This window comes from Pleurodeles waltl, chromosome 11, assembly GCF_031143425.1.
Source record: "Pleurodeles waltl isolate 20211129_DDA chromosome 11, aPleWal1.hap1.20221129, whole genome shotgun sequence".
Classification (NCBI taxonomy): domain Eukaryota; kingdom Metazoa; phylum Chordata; class Amphibia; order Caudata; family Salamandridae; genus Pleurodeles; species Pleurodeles waltl.
In genome coordinates, this window is record NC_090450.1 from 695,273,530 (window position 1) to 695,294,604 (window position 21,075).

The 21,075-nt window shown below is 42.9% G+C and overlaps 1 protein-coding gene across 1 annotated transcript in view; it reads left to right on the plus strand.

Moving 5' to 3' along the window:
* UBE2D4 (ubiquitin conjugating enzyme E2 D4) overlaps positions 1 to 19,475 on the plus strand; it is a 314,847-nt gene extending 295,372 nt beyond the window's left edge. Inside the window, exon 7 of the mRNA XM_069214240.1 lies at positions 17,686 to 19,475. Coding sequence (XP_069070341.1) covers positions 17,686 to 17,731 — 46 coding nt within the window. The 3' untranslated portion in view covers positions 17,732 to 19,475. The remainder of the gene's footprint in view (positions 1 to 17,685) is intronic.
* Positions 19,476 to 21,075: the final 1,600 nt, after the last annotated feature.

Here is a 21,075-nt window from a genome sequence, read left to right on the forward strand (position 1 = left end):
AGTGCTAAAGTAGAGAGCTAATCACTTCAGTGAATAGAATTGGAGTATCGACAAGTTATAATGACATAGTACGGAGCAGGGACTTGTTAGCAGCTCAGGCTGTAAAATCTTGTGAATCTAACAGCACACCATTTCCAAGTTATTTTACCAGGAAAGGATTTACAATTGTTGCTGCTCTTGATAATTTTGATTATGAATACAGCTCTTCTTTGATGCTTTTTCAAGACTGTACCAATGAAGTAGCTGCTAGAAAACAAGCTGTGTCAGCTGTAGGCATAAACAAACAAAGCTGCAGACTTATGACCCAACTACCTTGCCAACATGTGAAAAATCGCTACAAGCCATTAACGCGTCCCAGTCTGTCAAAGTTTCAAAGTGGCAGAGGACATGGATCTTCTTCTATATGATGCTGCAGTCCGCAAAGTTGATTTAACTGAATTTATCAGATTGCTTATTCTGTGCGGACTGAAGGTTGAAGAAAAGCCAGTTCCTCTGTGGGCTGGAATTCATGCTCTGATCTCCCAGAATACTGTCCCACTGAAGAAGGTTGGGTTTTTACCAGTAATACCATCTCATTCACAAAACTACACAACAGTATACACAGCTCTAAAATTAAAAAATAAGATTTCCAAAAGGTGCATGCTCAGCTTGAAGACCAGCGTGACCTGCCATTTGTCTGCAATGAAGGTGTTTTCTGTACTGTGGATGTAGCTAACATTTTTATGAGCAATCCAGTAGAATGTGATGATCTTTATCCAATGATGGGCATTTTCCACATGACAAAAGGTGAGTTGTGGTGTACAAGAAGTTACCTCAGTGGATGTAGCTAGACAATGCACTTATTGGGGCTGAAATCTTTGGATGCAAAACTGTCCAGTCAGTATTGTGCGAAACCCATTATGTTAGTTCATTACAAAATATGCTCATCATATCTGAGGCTATTGAAGCATTACATTGGAATGCTTTCTGGAAAAAGAATGACTGATTAGGTTTTGCATATCTTATCTCAGAAGTGAGCAAGGGGAGTTTGTAGAGTTTCTTGAAGAATGTGAAGAAAAATCGTAACTTTGCAAGTACTGGGAAATGTTTTACATATGATAGCTCTAGTGAAAAACTTGGTACATGCCGACCTGGAAGGTGATGGGGAGCTGCACATGAAGATTGTGGAGTCACTAATTACTTTGTTTCACGAATTTGATTGCATAAACTGAGATCTAGGTCTTGGTATTTGTAAAGAGTGACAAAGCTAGAGGTGGAAAAACCATACCTCTATAGAAAATTCATCCGAAGACATTTTGTGGTGAAAGACAGAGAGAGGTAAGGTTTAATGCTGTGGCTCCAGATATGAAACTGGAACAGACGATCCATAGATCACAGAAAAACTCAAAGGGAATGGTGGGTCAGACATGTAAAAGTGAATGTATGCTCAGTGGCCGCTAGTTTACCATGACGTCCTTTCTATTTGCAATGCTTTTGGAAAGATGACAAATTCAAAATTAATGGACCATCTTCAAACTGTTCTTCACCACAAACTTATGGGAAAGAGAAGGGTACGTTTTAATAAACATTCTGACAGCCGTCTTCATTTCATGCAGCAGTAAGGAAATCCCTTTGAAATGACTGAGCCTGTGACTACACAACTTTGTGACCAAACAGTATGTGTATAACAAAATAAACACACGTCTACTCGATGTCTTGGAACATGGATTAAAACTATATGCAGAACTGACACAGGAGAGAATTGTATTGAAAGAGAAAAAGCTGTTTGACATAAACACTAAAGCTTGCACGTTTTAATTGCCATAGTAAGAATTTTGTCCAACCAGCCACTACAAAACAGGTTAAAAAAACAACTTTTGCAAGCACATAGAGAAATGGATGTACCAAACGAAAGGGGTGATTTTATCAAGGACATTCTGTTGCATTATCTTCTTCCCACAGACACATTGTTTGATGGCGATGCTGCAGCTAAACCAGTGAAGTACAAACTTGTACAAGAGCTCGGAAAAAAACTTTCACCTCAAGAATTTCAATTCGAAAAGGTGTACTCATTGACTGCTGCTGTTGTTGTGTACTATGTCACAATTGCGAATGACTTTTCATCCATGCAAAACTTCGGAGAGGTCGTTCAGACTGTTCTACAGACATCCAAGTCAGTGTGCACCTTGCAAGAATTGCACATTGTCTTTGACAGTTACCTTGAACTATCTGTCAAAGAATGTGAGAGACTCAGACAAATGTCTACAAGTAGGACAATTGACCTTGCATGCATCAAACATTTGACACCCATACCTTTGCAACTTGATAAATTCTGGTCAGAGAGATATTCAAAAGGTACAGGCCATATTGTTCAAGAACATAACAGCAAATTGGAGAAAGCTGACCTTTGTGTTGTTCCACATGTTAAGTGGGCTGTTCGAAATAGTTCCAATCGAGTCATTGTACCGTCAAATGACACGGTTGTTGTTATTGTGCTGCTTAGATTTGTTGCAATGTTCATAAGTCAAGGATTGTCAGAGTTATGGATATGTTATAGAACAGGCGAGAAATTACACTTAATCCTGCTTCATATTCTGTGCAAGAAACTTGACCCAGAGATGCTCAGTTTTCTTGTCAAGTTACATATTTCTATAGGTGATGATACTATGAGCAAAATTAAAACAAAGCTTGGAGCTTTAACTGCTGAACCTGTGAAGTTTCTAAAAGGATTTGCTGAGACAGAAGAAGAATGTGACTTTAAAGGCGTAGAAAAATACCTTGTGCCTGTGTATAAGGAGTTCTTACTGGCACACATTTGACGATCTTCGGTACAGTGAGTTCAAGAGATCAGTCCTGCAAAGTGACCTTCCACCGACCTCCTATTCTGTGCGTGAATACATTAAAAAAAGCATTATACTTGGTCAGTAGATGTGTAAATGTTTTGGATCTTGCATATGTAGAGAAAAATCACTGTGAATTTGTTTGGGAAGATATTGATGGGATGCTAAAACATACAAAATGTCTAAAGCCTTTACCCACAGAACTTACACATACATGTACTTGCAAAACCTGTGCTACAAAAAGATGTCTCTATCAAGATGCTCTTCTCAAGTGTTCAACATTCTGCAAATGTACCATGAGCGATTGCCGAAACAAGTAAAGTGAACTATGAAAATATGTCTAAAATAGGAGTGATAAACATGTTTTTCATATTCGGATTATAAACAGTATTTGGTGTGTGTGTGTATATAAAAGAATTAAAAGCCATTATTATTTGTTTCATTTCTATATGTCTTTTCTTCCTCTATTACAGCCACCATTTTGGAAAATGGTGTAAAGGTTGCTCTGAGGAATTATTTTCTGTCTCTAAGACTACCTGACCCCCAAAAAATATGTTTTGACACCAAAATGAAGTATATAGGTCTCGTGGTTCCTGAAATATTACATCATCGCTGCAAAACATGTCATTTAAAAAAAAAAAAAATCATCCAGAAAAATTCGAGCTGGATAAGAAATGTCTACACAAGCTAAATTACTTCTCTAATGATCCAGAAACACAAATCAAAAATGAAAATCTCTGGACAACAACTTTTTTTATGGAGGTATATCTGTGGTCCGGGAATTAGAAGTTTATTTTTATTTTTTTATAAGTAGTAGTTGTGTTACTGCATGACATCTTTAAAGAAAGGAGGGCAAAGGTTAAAAAAGATGTTTGGAGGTTTATAGTAGCCAGAAAGGTTTGGGATGAGTCAGAGAGAGGAGGGTTGTAACAAAAGTTGAAAGGAGGATTACAAAAAAATAATAATTTAAACAAAAAACTGAAATTAATGGATACTTACATACATACATACTTACATACATACATACACATACATATATATATATATATATATATATTTATATATTTATATATTTATATATATATATATATATATATGTTCGATGGCATGTGTAGCTGCAGATACACATGCTGTGCACATCCCGCCATCTGGTGTTGGGCTCGGAGTGTTACAAGTTGTTTTTCTTCGAAGAAGTCTTTTCGAGTCACAAGACCGAGGGACTACTCCCATTTCGACTCCATTGCGCATGGGCGTCGACTCCATCTTACATTGTTTTTTTTCCGCCATCGGGTTCGGACGTGTTCCTTTTTGCTCCGTGTTTCGGGTCGGAAAGTTAGTTAGAATCTCGGAAAAGACGTCGGTATTGTTTGCGTTCGGTATCGGGTTAGTTACAACAGATCGACACCGAGTTTAGAAGAGTTCCGGTGGCCCTTCGGGGTTTTTTCGATCCCCCGTCGGGGCCTGGTCGGCCCGGCCACGTGTGAATTCAAGGCTGATGGAACGGACCCCATTCCGCTTCTGTCCAAAATGCCATAACAAGTATCCGTATACGGATCAGCATCTGGTCTGTAACTTGTGCTTGTCCCCAGAGCACAAGGAAGATACTTGTGAGGCCTGTCGAGCGTTTCGGTCCAGAAAGACGTTAAGAGACCGAAGAGCCAGAAGACTGCAGATGGCATCGACGCCGACAGAACAAGAGCGTTTCGAGGAAGAAGAGGAAGCTTTCTCTATCCAAGAGTCGGACTCGGAAGAGCTCGAGGCCGAAGAAACGCCGAAAACCGTGAGTAAGACGTCGAAACATAAGACTCACGAGAAGTCAACAAAAGCCCAGGGGACGCCACCGCCAACAGGCCATGGCTTAACCCAAACAAGCGGTGACCGAGCCAAGGCACCGAAAAAGGGCACGCTGGTGTCGAAGTCATCTGACTCCGGTCGAGATACCGCCACACAGCAATCTCGGACCCGAGACATCGGCTCCGAGAAATTTCGGCACCGTCACAGCGGCACCGAACAAATTCGGCATCGAGACACCACCACGCCAAAAATTACAAAGGTTTCTTCAGAGCCTAAAAAGACCTCCGAAAAAGTTTCGGTTCCGAAACATCCAGCCTCGGAGCCGAAAACAGGTTCCTATACAGAGGAACAAGGATTGGCCTCCCAAATGAAAAAACATAGATTTGGAGAGGAACTTCAAGCTGTACATTCATCAAGACACAGGGAAGATAACCACTCTTCCTCCAATTAAGATAAAAAGAAAACTTGCCTTTCACGAAAAGGACAAGGAGCCACCGGCAAAGGTGGCAAAGAAAACAACTCCACCACCTTCTCCACCACCATCAGTGCACACATCACCAGTAGCAACTCCTCCACTGATGCACTCCCCGACTCATACTGCCATGAGTCAAGATGATCCCGATGCATGGGACCTTTACGATGCTCCAGTATCGGACAACAGCCCAGACTCGTACCCTACCAGGCCGTCCCCTCCTGCGGACAGTACATCTTACACACAGGTGATCGCAAGGGCAGCTGCTTTCCATAACGTCACCTTGCATTCAGAACCAATTGAGGATGACTTCTTTAACACGCTAACCTCCACTCATAGCCAGTACCAAAGACTACCTATGCTCCCAGGAATGCTAAAACATTCAAAACAAATCTTTCAAGATCCTGTTAAAGGCCGAGCCATAACTCCAAGATTGGAGAAAAAATACAAGCCACCGCCAACAGATCCTGTTTATATTACAACGCAGTTAACTCCAGACTCAGTAGTTGTCGGGGCAGCTCGTAAGAGAGCAAACTCTCATACCTCGGGAGACGCACCACCTCCAGACAAAGAGTCGCAAATTTGATGCTGCAGGCAAAAGGGTTGCAGCACAAGCAGCAAACCAATGGCTCATTGCCAATTCACAAGCGCTTTTGGCAAGATATGACAGAGCGCACTGGGATGAGATGCAACATTTGATAGAACACTTACCCAAGGAGTTCCAAAAAAGAGCACAACAAGTGGTGGAAGAAGGACAAAGTATCTCTAATAATCAGATACGGTCTTCAATGGATGCAGCAGATACGGCTGCAAGGACAGTAAATACTGCAATAACAATAAGAAGGCATGCATGGCTCCGCACGTCAGGTTTCAAGCCAGAAATTCAACAAGCCGTGCTAAATATGCCATTTAATGAACTGCAGTTGTTTGGGCCGGAAGTCGACACTGCTATTGAGAAACTCAAGAAAGACACTGATACGGCAAAAGCCATGGGCGCACTCTACTCCCCGCAGAGCAGAGGCACCTTTCGCAAAACACCTTTTAGGGGAGGGTTTCGAGGACAACCTACAGAAACCACAACATCACAAACAAGGCCCACTTACCAAAGCCAATATCAGCGAGGAAGATTTCGGGGGCAATATAGAGGGGGACAATTCCAAAGAGGTAGAGGAAAATTCCAAAGCCCCAAAAGTCCTCAGAATAAGCAGTGACTCACAAGTCACCCATCCCCATCACATAACACCTGTGGGGGGAAGATTAAGCCAATTTTACAAACATTGGGAGGAGATAACAACAGATACTTGGGTACTAGCAATTATCCAGTATGGTTATTGCATAGAATTTCGAGAATTCCCTCCAACAGTCCCACCGAAAACACACAGTATGTCGAAACAACATATAAATCTTCTAAGATTTGAAGTTCAAGCATTGCTCCAAAAAGACGCAATAGAATTAGTACCAAAACAAGAACTAAACACAGGAGTTTACTCACTGTACTTTCTAATACCCAAAAAAGACAAAACTCTAAGACCTATACTAGATCTCAGAATATTAAATACATACATCAAATCAGACCACTTTCACATTGTTACATTACAAGAAGTAATCCCACTGCTCAAACAACAAGACTACATGACAACACTGGATCTAAAGGATGCATATTTCCATATACCAATACATCCTTCACACAGAAAGTACCTAAGGTTTGTATTCCAAGGGATACATTACCAATTCAAAGTGTTGCCATTCGGAATAACAACTGCACCAAGAGTTTTTACAAAATGTCTAGCAGTAGTAGCTGCACATATCAGAAGGCAGCAAATACATGTGTTCCCGTACCTAGACGATTGGTTAATCAAAACCAACACGCAAAAACAGTGTTCACAACACACAAATTACGTCATAGAAACCCTACACAAACTAGGTTTCTCAATCAATTACTCAAAGTCACACCTTCTGCCGTGTCAAACACAGCAATACCTAGGAGCAACAATCAACACAGTAAAAGGGATTGCCACTCCAAGTCCACAAAGAGTCCAAACATTCCAAAATGTAATACAAGCCATGTATCCAAACCAGATGATACAGGTCAAATTAGTAATGAAACTCCTAGGCATGATATCCTCATGCATAGCCATTGTCCCAAACGCAAGGTTGCACATGCGGCCCTTACAACAGTGCCTAGCATCACAGTGGTCACAAGCACAGGGTCAACTTCTAGATCTGGTGTTGATAGACCGCCAAACATACATCTCGCTTCAATGGTGGAACAGTATAAATTTAAACCAAGGGCGGCCTTTTCAAGACCCAGTGCCACAATGCGTAATAACAACAGATGCATCCATGACAGGGTGGGGAGCACACCTCAATCAGCACAGCATCCAAGGACAATGGAACATTCAGCAAAAACAGTTTCATATAAACCACTTAGAACTGTTAGCGGTGTTTCTAGCTCTAAAAGCATTTCAACCCATATTAACCCACAAATACACTCTTCTCAAAACAGACAACATGACAACAATGTATTACCTAAACAAACAAGGAGGAACACACTCGACACAGTTGTGTCTCCTAACAAAAAAAATATGGCATTGGGCGATTCACAACCACATTCGCCTAATAGCACAATTTATTCCAGGGATTCAGAATCAGTTAGCAGACAATCTCTCTCGGGATCACCAACAGATCCACGAATGGGAAATTCAGCCCCAAATACTGAACACTTACTTCAAAATGTGGGGAACGCCACAAATAGATCTATTTGCAACAAAAGAAAACTCAAAATGCCAAAACTTCGCATCCAGGTACCCACAACATCAGTCTCAGGGCAATGCACTATGGATGAACTGGTCAGGGATATTTGCATACGCTTTTCCCCCTCTCCCACTTCTTCCATATCTAGTAAACAAGTTGAGTCAAAACAAACTCAAACTCCTACTAATAGCACCAACATGGGCAAGGCAACCGTGGTACACAACACTACTAGACCTTTCAGTAGTACCTCATATCAAACTGCCAAACAGACCAGATCTGTTAACACAACACAAACAACAGATCAGACATCCAAATCCAGCATCGCTGAATGTAGCAATTTGGCTCCTGAAATCCTAGAATTCGGGCACTTAGACCTCACACAGGAATGTATGGAGGTCATAAAACAGGCTAAAAAACCTACCACTAGACACTGTTATGCAAATAAGTGGAAAAGATTTGTTTATTACTGCCATAATAATCAAATTCAACCTTTACACGCATCTGCAAAAGAGATAGTAGGATACTTACTACATTTGCAAAAATCTAAACTAGCTTTCTCTTCCATTAAAATACATCTTACGGCAATTTCAGCTTACTTGCAAATTACGCACTCAACTTCATTATTTAGGATACCAGTCATAAAAGCATTTATGGAAGGCCTAAAGAGAATTATACCACCAAGAACACCACCAGTTCCTTCATGGAACCTCAACATTGTCTTAACACGACTCATGGGTCCACCTTTTGAGCCCATGCACTCTTGTGAAATGCAATACTTAACGTGGAAAGTTGCATTTTTAATTGCCATCACATCTCTAAGAAGAGTGAGTTAGATTCAAGCATTTACCATTCAAGAACCATTTATTAAAATACACAAAAATAAAGTTGTTCTACGGACCAATCCTAAATTTTTACCAAAAGTAATCTCACCGTTCCACTTAAATCAAACGGTAGAATTACCAGTGTTCTTCCCACAGCCAGATTCGGTAGCTGAAAGAGCACTACATACATTAGACATCAAAAGAGCACTAATGTACTACATTGACAGAACAAAACTAATTCGAAAGACAAAACAACTATTTGTCGCCTTTCAAAAACCTCATACAGGAAATCCTATTTCAAAACAAGGCATTGCTAGATGGATAGTTAAGTGCATTCAAACCTGCTATCTTAAAGCTAAAAGAGAACTGCCTATTACACCAAAGGCACACTCAACCAGAAAGAAAGGTGCTACCATGGCCTTTCTAGGAAATATTCCAATGAACGAAATATGTAAGGCAGCAACATGGTCTACGCCTCATACATTTACCAAGCACTACTGTGTAGATGTGTTAACTGCACAACAGGCAACAGTAGGTCAAGCTGTACTAAGAACATTATTTCAAACTACTTCAACTCCTACAGGCTGAACCACCGCTTTTTGGGGGAGATAACTGCTTATTAGTCTATGCACAGCATGTGTATCTGCAGCTACACATGCCATCGAACGGAAAATGTCACTTACCCAGTGTACATCTGTTCGTGGCATTAGTCGCTGCAGATTCACATGCGCCCACCCGCCTCCCCGGGAGCCTGTAGCCGTTTAGCAGTAGATCTTAAACATTTGTACATTTGTAAATATATTACTTAAAACTTCATTATGTACATACGCATTCACTCCATTGCATGGGCACTATTACTAGCATACACAACTCCTACCTCACCCTCTGCGGGGAAAACAATCTAAGATGGAGTCGACGCCCATGCGCAATGGAGTCGAAATGGGAGGAGTCCCTCGGTCTCGTGACTCTAAAAGACTTCTTCGAAGAAAAACAACTTGTAACACTCCGAGCCCAACACCAGATGGCGGGATGTGCACAGCATGTGAATCTGCAGCGACTAATGCCACGAACAGATGTACACTGAGTAAGTGACATTTTCCATATATATATATATATATATATATATATACGTACATATATTCATGTGACACTTGTTAAGGTTTTATTGGCTGTGGAAAAAAACCCTCTGTATATGTGAGTTTGGAAGAATGACCTTAGGGAAAGTTACCTTATCAGCCTCAAAACTTTACTGCTCTTCGCACAGTGTGCACACAGTTTAATAATTTGCGTACTGTTTATCAACAACAATAACCAATCATCTTATTTAAGAATGAATGCATTGTATTTGAGTGAACACATAAAGGTACAACACAGCAAAAATGGGCTATGGTAAGAAATGTAGCCCACTCAGAAAAAAGACCTCAAGATTAGAGGTTTACTTGAAAGATATGAATCCTTATGACTCATATTTATTATGTGGGCTCTCCAAATGCCACCCCGCCTACTGTCCCAAGCAAGAAGAGAAGGAACCAATCCCTGACCAAGCACACATATACACTTCCTGGCGATGTGTACAGCCAGTACACTCACACCTACGTACTTAGCACCTCTCCAAGCATATCCACAGGCTAGATGAACACTGCTGCAACTTCAGTAACAACAAACAGGGTCTGCTCTAGCACTAGTTGCGCCTGTTTCTTCTCAGGTTCCTTCACAACTACACTCCAACAGTGCCCCTCATTTCTCCATACATAGCTCCTTACTCACAGACATTTCATTTGTTTTCATGTGCTACTCACACCAATGTGAAGTGTCCGAGCACTATACATCACACACATTATACAGAGACAGTGAATCATACATGTGTAAATCAGTCTATAGGAAATGTTGCATAAGACAGTAAGGATTACAAAGTGTAGGAATCACGTCATTCATGCTAATAGGCAGTATATTTTAAGAGTGGTCCGGAGATGCACAACTCCAGGATTTTAAAGGTGCCACACTGGTTGGGTTTGGCTTTACTTATAAGAATACACTTCTACCCAAACAAACCATTTTTATGAACATTAGGATAATGAAAGACGGGGGGGGGAAATAATGTTCTAACCACTATGCAGTTTGCATGCATCTGTTTGATGGCAGCTCAAAGGTCACTGTCTTATATTGAGATTATAACCTATGTGCTGTATGTAACCAAAGGATCTCTGAAGCAAAACTAGTAACCCACAGAGCTATCCACATAAAATACAGTTCTGTGATATGCATGATACTGGTCCTCTGCAGCAGGCATGTTAACAATCTGTGCCACGTTGAGCCAAAACTGCTGCACCGGTCGCACTGCCCTAAAGCCGTCTGTTACTACAAAGCAGCTGTTAATCCCCGTTATAAGAGCTTGCACTGGCCCCTGCTGTGTGTACACCCCTATCCTGTGAAATATAGGGCAATAAAAAGCTAGGTCTGGCCTAGCCATCCCACCCCTTCACCATACACACACATGCTGGTGGAATCCCCAGACTGCTCCTTGGCATAGCAGAGAGAAAAAACATGTCAGCTGGACACCGCAGAGTCTTACCTTCTCCCCCTCCCAGCCACACAAGTATTGAATAATTTTCTTCTGACAAAAAAATTACTGTGATGTTCAGCTTTAAACCACCATGGGCTGACTCCATCTCCTTTCACATTTGAAGGGATTGCAGCAGCGATCAGTGATGAGGCTGGCCCTAGGAGGACAGACATAAGCACCCTGAGAGAGGGTGAGAGGGGGCCATGCACCATCCTCCATCCCATCCCTCTGGGGCTCTTAGAAGACCCGGCGGGGTCTGCTCACCTCCTATCCCAGGTCGTGCTGGGGAGACTGTGGGATCACATCGCTCCGACCCCCCTCTGATGCTGGATTCTCGATTCCTGCAGGTCTCACCCTGCCCTGGCGCCCCTCTGGACTCTGCAGCACCTATGCTCCAGTGAGTGGGAGCCTCCGCCGGCCCCAGGTATCCCTGTGCCTCCCTGCCCAGTACATTTGTGCACATCTAAATATAATTTTCACAAAAGGTACTTTTGTGTTTAACTTTATTAAACCTAAATGGCAGAATAAAGTGGAATACCGTTTTACATTTTTAGCTGGTTAATGTACGACATCTGGAAACATTCTCATTTGAATGCAGTGCCAGAATCTTCCACACTTATGCTTTTAGGTCCAGCGCGCAAGCGCCTTGACCTGTTGTAATTATTGTGGACTTTTAACCATGCCCTTCTCATGCCCATCACGTTCACTCATTCGTGGGTTTGCATTACAAAAATCACATTGGTAAATGCTTTACGTTTGTCCCGCCTTAAGGTTGTTTTTGTCATACGTTGCAGACTGCCCTTGTTGCATGGATTATTGCACAATTGCCGATCTACTTCAGCGTAGGCAATTTTTTTTTTTTTTGGCTCTCCCCTTTGTGCTGCATGGCAGCCATGGCGCTCACAGCCCAAACGGGCACAACAGAGTGAACTTGATCAGGGGTATTGGAGCGCTGGTCACATTGTTCACAGTTACTAATCAGAGTCATTTCTTGTTGCTCTCCCCTTAAAACACTTCAATCAATCATTCATTTGTAGAGCGCGCTACTCACCTGCGAGGGTCTCAAGGTGCTAAGGTGGGGGGAGGCGAGGGAGATGCTACTGCTCGAACAGCCTGGTCTTGAGGCGTTTCCTGAAGGTCAGCAGGTCCCGGGTCTGTCGTAGGTGGATGGGGAGGGTGTTCCAGGTCTTGGCGGCGAGGTGGGAGAACAATCTGCCGCTGGCTGTAGTCCTGTGGATGCGAGGAACGGTGGCGAGGTTGGCGGAGCAGGGTTGGGGGTGTAGAAGGTGAGTCATTCGTTGAGGTAAGCTGGGCCGGCGTTGTGGAGTGCTTTGTGGGCGTGGTCTCTCAGGTGGGCTGAGATGTGGTTGCGGCGTGGGATGTCGAGGATGATGCGTGCTGAGGCGTTCTGTATATGTTGCAGTCTTTTCTGGAGTTTGGCCATGGTTCCCACGTCGAGAGTGTTGCCGTAGTCCAGTCTGCTGCTGACGAGGGCCTGGGTGACTGTCCTTCTTGTTTCGGTGGGAATCCACCTGAAGATCTTGCGGAGCATGCAGAGGGTGTTGAAGCAGGATGATGAGACGGCGTTGACATGATGGGTCATGGTGAGAGATGAGTCCAGGATCAATCCCAGGTTGCGTGCATGGTTGGTGGGTGTTGGTGCGGTTCCTAGAGTAGCCGGCCACCAGGAGTCGTCCTAGGCGGAGGGGGTGGAGCCGAGGATGAGGCTCTCCGTCTTGTCCAAGTTCAGTTTCAGGCGACCGCTCTCCATCCAGTCGGCGATGGCCTTCATTCCGTTGTAAAGGTTAATTTTGGCGGTGGTGGGGTCCTTGGTGAGTGAGAGGATCAGCTGGGTGTCATCGGCGTAAGAGACTATGTTGAGGTTGTGAGATCAGACGATGTTGGCGAGCGGTGCCATTTAGACGTTGAAAAGGGTCGGGCTGAGGGAGGATCATTGGGGAATGTCGCAGATGGTCTCGGTGGCTTCAGTTCGGAAGGGAGGGAGGCGGACTCTCTGGGTTCTGCCGGTGAGGAAGGATGAAACCCAGTCCAGGGCTTTGTGGCCGATCCATGCGTAGTAGAGGCGTGTGCGTAGGGTGTGGTGGCAGACTGTGTCGAAGGCGGCCGAGAGGTCTAGGAGGATGAGGGCCGCAGTTTTGCCCTGTCTAGCATGGTTATGATCTCATCGGTGACGGCGATGAGGGGGGTCTCGGTGCTACGGTTGCTGCGGAAACCGGATTGTGACGTGTCCAGAGTGGTGGTGTCTTCAAGGAAGCGGGTCTGTTGACTGACGATCTTCTCAATGACCTTCGCCAGGAAAGGGAGCAGGGAGATGGGCTGGTAGTTCTTGAGATCTCTTGGGTCTGCTTTGGGTTTCTTTAGTAGGGTATTGACTTCGGCGTGCTTCCAGCTTTCGGGGAAGGTGGCTGTCTCGAAGGAGATGTTGACGATCATTCGAAGTTGGGGGGCGATGATGGAGCTTGCTTTGTTGAAGATGTGGTGCGGGCAGGGGAGTGAGTGGTGCTCATGGTTTTGATGGTATCATTATTGATGTGGGTCCAGGAGAGCAGGAGGTTGGTGTGGCTTGGGTCCGGTGAGTCGGGTTTTAGGTAACAGTGGCTGTCGTGGGGGTCGAGGTGTTGAAGTTGTTGTGGATGTCTGTGATCTTGTGGTGAAAGAAGATGGAGAGGGAGTCGCAGAGGTCTTGCGAAGGTGGGGTGTCGTTGGAGCAGGACCTGGAGTTAGCGAGTTCCATAACGATGTTGAAGAGCTCTTTGCTGTTGTGTGCGTTGTTGTTGATGTGTTCCTTGTAGGAGGATCTCTTGGTGGTCCGGATGAGCTGGTGGTGCCTGCGGATGGCCTTCTTGAGGGCAGTGTGGTTGATCTCGGTTGGTTCGTGGCTTCACTTCTCAAGTTTTCGGAACTCCCGTTTGGAGGCCTGAAGGTCTGCAGTGAACCAGATAGCCTTAGTGCTGGTGCGGTTGTTGGAGGTTTCTTGATCGGGGCAATGGTGTTGGCGCAGTCGTCTATCCATTGTCTGAGGTTGTGGGTGGCTGTGTTGGGGTCAGTGGTGTTTGGTGGCGTGGCTCGGGCGAGCGTGGATGAAATTGATGAATGCTTTACGTAAAACAGAAATCCTCAAAGTGAAAGAGGCTCTCCCGGCACAATGGGCGAGCCGATATTACAATATTCACTGCAATCGGGAAAACTTGACGGATAATGCTTTGCAGGACATTACTTTGACAAAACATTTTCGCTCATAGCTCAGCCTGTGATGGTCCTAGGATAATGGGACCACCTCAAAAATGTTCATGACAACGTGCTCTTTTTTGTCTACATCATCTTGGGATCCCCACACTAGGTTAGTGGGGACCCCAAAATAATAACCCCTCCCACTATTGAGTGTCTATTTAAGCTGTCTCATGGTTGCAACTTTTGTTGTACAGCTGGAAGTTGCTTGTGTTTTAAGGGCCTTGTTTGTAATATCATTGTGCTAGGCCTGCTATCCTTGAATATATATGTAATGCTATATGCCCTCAAGGGGCTAAATATATGGTTACACTGCATTATTTATTGCCATTTTCTTTTTGTGGGGTTATGTCCTCTAGGGGCTAACCATATAGTTACATGACCTTGTTTCTTACAAATGCTATTTTCATTGTAGTGTCATTGGAGCTGTTCTAAGCACTACAGTCATATCAACATATTAAAATATTCGTGGCATGGAAACCTGTCCCATAATGCTTTGCAAGGCATTACTTTTACAAAACATTTTTGCTCATAACCTCATCCAGTGGTGGTCCTAGGACAATGGAACCACTTTCACAACATTGACCACAGTGTGCTCTTGCTGTCTATATCATCTCTGGGTCCCCACACTGTTAGTGGGGACTCCAAAATAACTCCTACCACCATTCATTATCTTTTTATGCTTTCTCATGGCTGAAAGTTTTGTTTTACAGCTGACAAAAGTTATGTTTTATGGGCCTTGTTTGCTATATCATTGCAGTAGGCCTGCTAGCCTTACAAATGTGCAATGCACTATGCCCTCTATGGACTAAATACATGGTTACATGGCATTACTTTATCCCATTCTTTTTTTCATGTGGTTATGCTCTCTAAGGGCGAACTGTATGGTTACTTGACCATGTTTCTTCCAAATGCTTTTTATATTGTGGTGTCCTCTAGGGGATGTTCTGAGGATTGCAGTCCACATACTTTAATATTTGCGCCACGAAAACTTGCCCCAGAATGCTTTGCAGGGCATTACTTTTACAAAACATTTTTGCTCATAACTCAGCCTGCGGTGGCCGTAGGACAATGGGACCACCTTCAAAACGCTCTTTCGGTCTGCATCATTGCTGGGTCCCCACACCTGGTTAGTGGGTAGACAAATAATAACCCTTCCACCATTCACTATCTTTTAAGCTTTCTTATGGCTGCATCATTTGTTTTACAGCTGGGAGATGTTTTGTTTTAAAGGCCTTGTTTGTAATATCATTGCAGTTGGCCTGCTAGCCCTAAAAATGCTCTCTAGGGGGTAAGTATATGGTTACACTGCATTACTTTATCCTGTATTTTTTTCATGGGGTTATCCCCTCTTGGGGCTAACAATATGGTTACATGACCATGTTTCTTAGAAATTATATTTTTGTTGTGATGCCCTCTAGGCCTAATGCCAAAAGTTTATTTCTGATATAGGTTTATATGATAATTGTATATGTTTTAATAATCTCTTTATTACAATCATGAACATAATTCAGGCCAACTTAACATCCTTATTACACTGACTGTTTGAACATTCTTCATATGTTTGGGTGACCCTTCTAGTTTATTTCTCTCGTTACTCCTCCGTGGCTGTCTTTTGTCTGTTTTTTTTGAGGAATTGTGTTAGCCAGCAACTTCGATGGTGGGTTGGTGAAAGTGGTATTCTATTGGAAATTAGCATGTCAGATTTAAATTAGGATGTTAAATGGCAACATTTTTTTTTGCAGCAGCAGCAGCAGATAGAGGAAGAGGGGAAATGGAAGTGCTTTAGTTATATGCAGGGCCACTGGAATTGTATAGCAGGATAAGACGAAATTACGAGGCAGGGTTGACCAATTTATGTGGCAAGAGAAGTTCAGTTATGAATTTACAAAGCCAATAGCTCTAACTCAAGCAAGTGCCAGACCTATTGCATTGCAAATGCTTGTTTGTACTGGCTTCAAATTCTTCCCCTTCTTGCTGCCTACCACTTTTGCATTTGTAGCTTTTCCACAGGTAAGCAAACCATTGCACTTACCACTTTTGACGAAACCAAGGCCAAAAAGTAAAATATAAAAAAAAACTGTCTCTCGTTAATTGAGTTACAGCATTTTTCTTGATCACATCTGCACGTCTACCTAAAAAGAAATGTACTTCCGTGCCAGAGCTAGAGTCGCAGTTCTTTAACTTCCCAATTCTTTTTCTTTTTCGTTCAATGTGTTTTTTAATCCTTTATGTTTAAACTATGTCTTCATGTTACGGTAAGTTAGAACCAGTAGTGCATTTTCTTAGAGCCAGTAGTTGCAGCCATATGGCTCCCATGTTTAGTCAGCAACATGTTTTTTCTTTTTCTTTTTGATGTCTGTACTTAATACAAAAGTTAAAAAATAAAAATAAATCTTCTCACGGCCAGACATAGTAACTTTGTAAATAATTGTTGAACAGTTATTCTGCTGCTTTCACTCCACAAATGTACTGCTCCAACCCTGTGAACTGATAATCAAGGCCTCGCCACTCAGGGCCGGCTTTAGCACTGGTGGCGTCCTGTGGGACAGTCTTTTTTGGCTCCTCCCCACCCCATGACCCCCTCTTCGGATTCTCTCACTACCACCCTGCAAATGTGCCCCTCATCTCTCCATAGGGCCCCTTTCACATACATTCGTTTTAAAGCGCTTGTAAAGGCTTGCTTTACTAATCCACTCAGCTATTCACATAAAATATAGTTCTGTTCTTTGGAGCAGACATATTAACCCTCTACGCTACTTTATGGCAAGTCAAAACTGCTGCTAGACAAAACGCCCATCTCTCTCCCTAGCAGGAACATTAATCACAAGAGGTATCTTGACATTTTAATTGCTCCCCGGAGGCTGGAGCACAATGAACTTTTCGGAAGGTGCTTTTAAATCGCAATTTTGTAAGTTCTTGCTAAATACAGCGCCCCTTTGAGGTAAGCTCCCTCCAATCCAATTCAGCACTCGGTGCTATCGCATTCCCCTAAAGCCGGCCCTGACGCCACTCTGTGCTGTGATGTCATTCTTACTTGATACGGTTGATGTATTTGTGCAGCTTTGTCGTGTGTTTTTGCGAATGAAGTGAAGATAGCCACGAGGAGTGTTTTACGCATTGTAGAAACCAGTGAAAATGTTGATCTTGCATGACGTGAATAATACCTGTGCCTTCTGCTGTCCTGATCGGGTCTCGTCTTCTCTGTTGCAGGTACAACAGGCTAGCACGGGAATGGACACAGAAGTATGCAATGTAAACTGCTAAAAACAACACAAAAACACTTATCACATTTTACGAACAGACAGAGTTTGGGCACGAGGAGATATGGATAAAAGCCTCCTTGTCGGAAAGGAAACCTGAAACAAATACAAAAAAGCTAACTACAGAGTCAGGACCGGAGGTCTGGCTGCCAATCCTTAATTTACAAGCCTTGTGCCATTTGCAAAGAATTTTATACAGCGGGATTCCGAGGACGTCTGCATCAGGAGTGCTTTAGGTTTTGTGTTCACAACATCTGCACCTTTTTTGTGGGTTATGCTCGGTGGTTATTGTCACATTTTTTAAGCCAACGTTGCTCAGGTTTGATTGGCAGCTGATTCTCAAGACCATTGAACCCTGAGCTGCTTCTGTGCTGGAAGCGTGGACCTTGTAGTTGGACAACTAGCCTCACACAGGATCCATGGTAGTCTGCCTGTGCCAAGCAGTCACAGCCTTTGACAGTACCACCACTGCCTGCTGTTTGAACTTAACCGAAGAAACTTAAGGCCTTTCAGATTGAACATTCAACCTGTTGAATTACTTTAGGAGCCTAAGGATTATCGTTTACTTTTTAGCAAGCTTCCTAATGAGCCTTGGAGCTCATGAAGTGAGTGGCCAATCTGTCCGTTGAGCTTACATATTCATCATAGAATGCGCTATGTGATTCAAGTGGACTCTGCCTCCACAGCTCACTATGCAGACTCGCTGAGTTCCCCACTCCTATTCTATTTATAACTTTATCACACAGCGTTTGTGCATGAGAAGCGATGCTGGAACTTGTACTGTGTCCACAGTCGTCTCTCGCTTAGTGGCTGCGAGGTATCCTTATGCTGGGTCCCACTTTGAGATGGCGTTTCTTGCACCATCTAATTCCTCCTACAGGACCCCAAGCCACCTTATAACTGGCCCTTCTCCTGTGTGGTTATCTGCTTCAGATTCATAAGCTTAGAATGTTCCCTGCGCTGTTCGTTAAGACCTCAGCAGCAGTAAATACTAAACTGGTTAGTCTGATGATAGCCACATTGGAGAAACGAATGTTACAGGTGAGTAACTTCTTCCATTCTCCTTGCACTGCAAGGGATATAGAATGGCAGTGCTTGGTTGCCCTGTTAGTGCGAGATGGAAGATTTAGTTGCTCCAAAAGAAAACTTTGGGGGGAGAATGGTGTTTTCCTACCTCTGCCACTCAATTCTTCATAGTGTTTTTGAATATTAACTAGCCGTTTTCCCTCTGGAATGCACTGAAGATGCAGCATGACTATTCTGAGAAATAAGTAGCACACATGAATCTGTTCTCCATGCGGACTCGTTTGAAAACCGTTTTCTTTCCTCCAACATTGGAAGCCCATAAAAATAATACTGTGCCAGATTACTGTGTAGATGAAGTAGCTTTTACGTACTGTTCTTTTTTGTGTGTTTTATGTTTGTTTTCAGAGCTAATGTTCAGTAATAGTAATCTGCAACCCCAATTGCTTTCCATTATTGATATATTAACATGCGGTACATAAGCACCACACAGAGGCGCAGTAGCATTAAAAGAAATTGATCTTTTCAGAAACGTTTTTTTTTTTTTTTTTTTTTTTTTTTTTTAAAGTTTTGACTACAACACTCTGTAAACTTTGCATAGACATGTCTACGGATGTGAAATGTGCAAATTTGTTATTTTTGGCAGCTAACTACCCTGCAGTGAAGAATCAAAATTCTATGGCAGCAGCTCCTTATTAAAAGAAGAAAAAAAACTGGTTTATCTATTTTTTTCCCCATTATTAAAATATTGCTACTCATTGCATACATTAGCATGGTTCTCCTTCAGATATATAGGAAATATTTCAGTTGCCGATATCACAGATTGAGTTTGTGTTGTTTCCTTCAAAGGATGATAAAATGAGTATTGACCTGAGAGTCGTAAATAATTATCACCTCATTTGTGTACCTCTGTTTTAAGCACTGTCTAAAAGTTGACTGTAGTTGGTTACTCACTGGTAAGGAAGTTGACTTTGCTTTATTTGCTTTACTTTTGCACACGTTTAAGAGCTCTCTCCTTGCTTCACAATCTTTTGATAGGAGCAGTGTGACCTATTTATCTGAAGAACTTCCCAGCAATGTTCATTTACAGCAATGTCATGAAGACCAGACGTCTGCAGTGAGCATCAGATTAGAATGTACTCTGCATGAGCAAAAAATGTCTTCCTTGCCTAGCTTTCTAGAATCCAGCAATCGGCTTTCTTCAACTTTACACATATTTCAAGTGCCACCGTAGAAAGCTTGTGCAAGCTGTGACATGGCTCCATTTCTTACTTCCTGAATTGCTTTAATTTCTGTCTGAGTCCCAGCTTTGTGAAAGAACCACCTTTTCATCCCTTCCAGGCAACTTCCTGAGCAAGCCAGGGCAGAGATTGACATGTTGACCCATGCAGACCCTGACAGGAAAAGGGATAGCCTGCTCTTACCCTCATGAGCACTCTCGTTCAAGCCACCAAAGCTCCTTTCCTCCCAAATCCCCGCCCTTTGTAATATTCGGACATTTCAAAGAAGTTTGTTCTCCCAGCCGAACTGTAGAACATAGTTAACCTGCCACCCAGTTCATACTTTCCAAATCCCTAGTTTTTATACAAATGATTCTATTTGAGCTCTTTGGATAGAAAAATGTTGCTAGTTCACCGCTTTCTTTTCTCTTCTAATTTTTATGCAGATTGTAGGTTTACATGGTACAGTCTCCTGAATTTCTGTCAATACCTGACCACTCTTGCATCCTTGGCCTTTCCTCTGCTTTTGAGGGCTGTGCCGTAACATGAAAAAAACGTTTGACCAGGAATCAGGCTGGTGTAGCCTGGTCTGAAGCGCCTTGATACATTCCAGAGACTGACTTTTTTCTTTGCACGTCTTTTTTTTTTTTTTTTTTGTAAAGCTCTGGTGATCTGGTTTGGTTTCTCACATGGTCTTCATACCTGAGACTTAGATTGTGAAAAGCAATTGGAAAAATTCCTGGCTACAACGAATACAGTCTAGTTCAGCGGTTCTTACCCGTTTGACTGCTGTGTACCTCCACTGAATCATTAACTGATACTTTCAGCATGAAGGTTTGTGCCGTTTTTCCCGGTGTTTATTCCTTGATTGTGAAAAGCAATTCTGTATTTTCAGAGTTCTGCTTTTGAGTTCTGAAAATAAACCCCCTTCCTTTTACTGTCTTTTAAACGTCACTGAACCCGTGCCTGGCAACAGAAGGAAGGATTAAGAAACGTAAGTGTAATTTGGTGCAAGTGACTGCTGATGGCTTGGGCGTTTTGATTGTATGAAAATCCAAGAGCAGTTAAATATTTCCTTCATGCCACTGTGTATTATT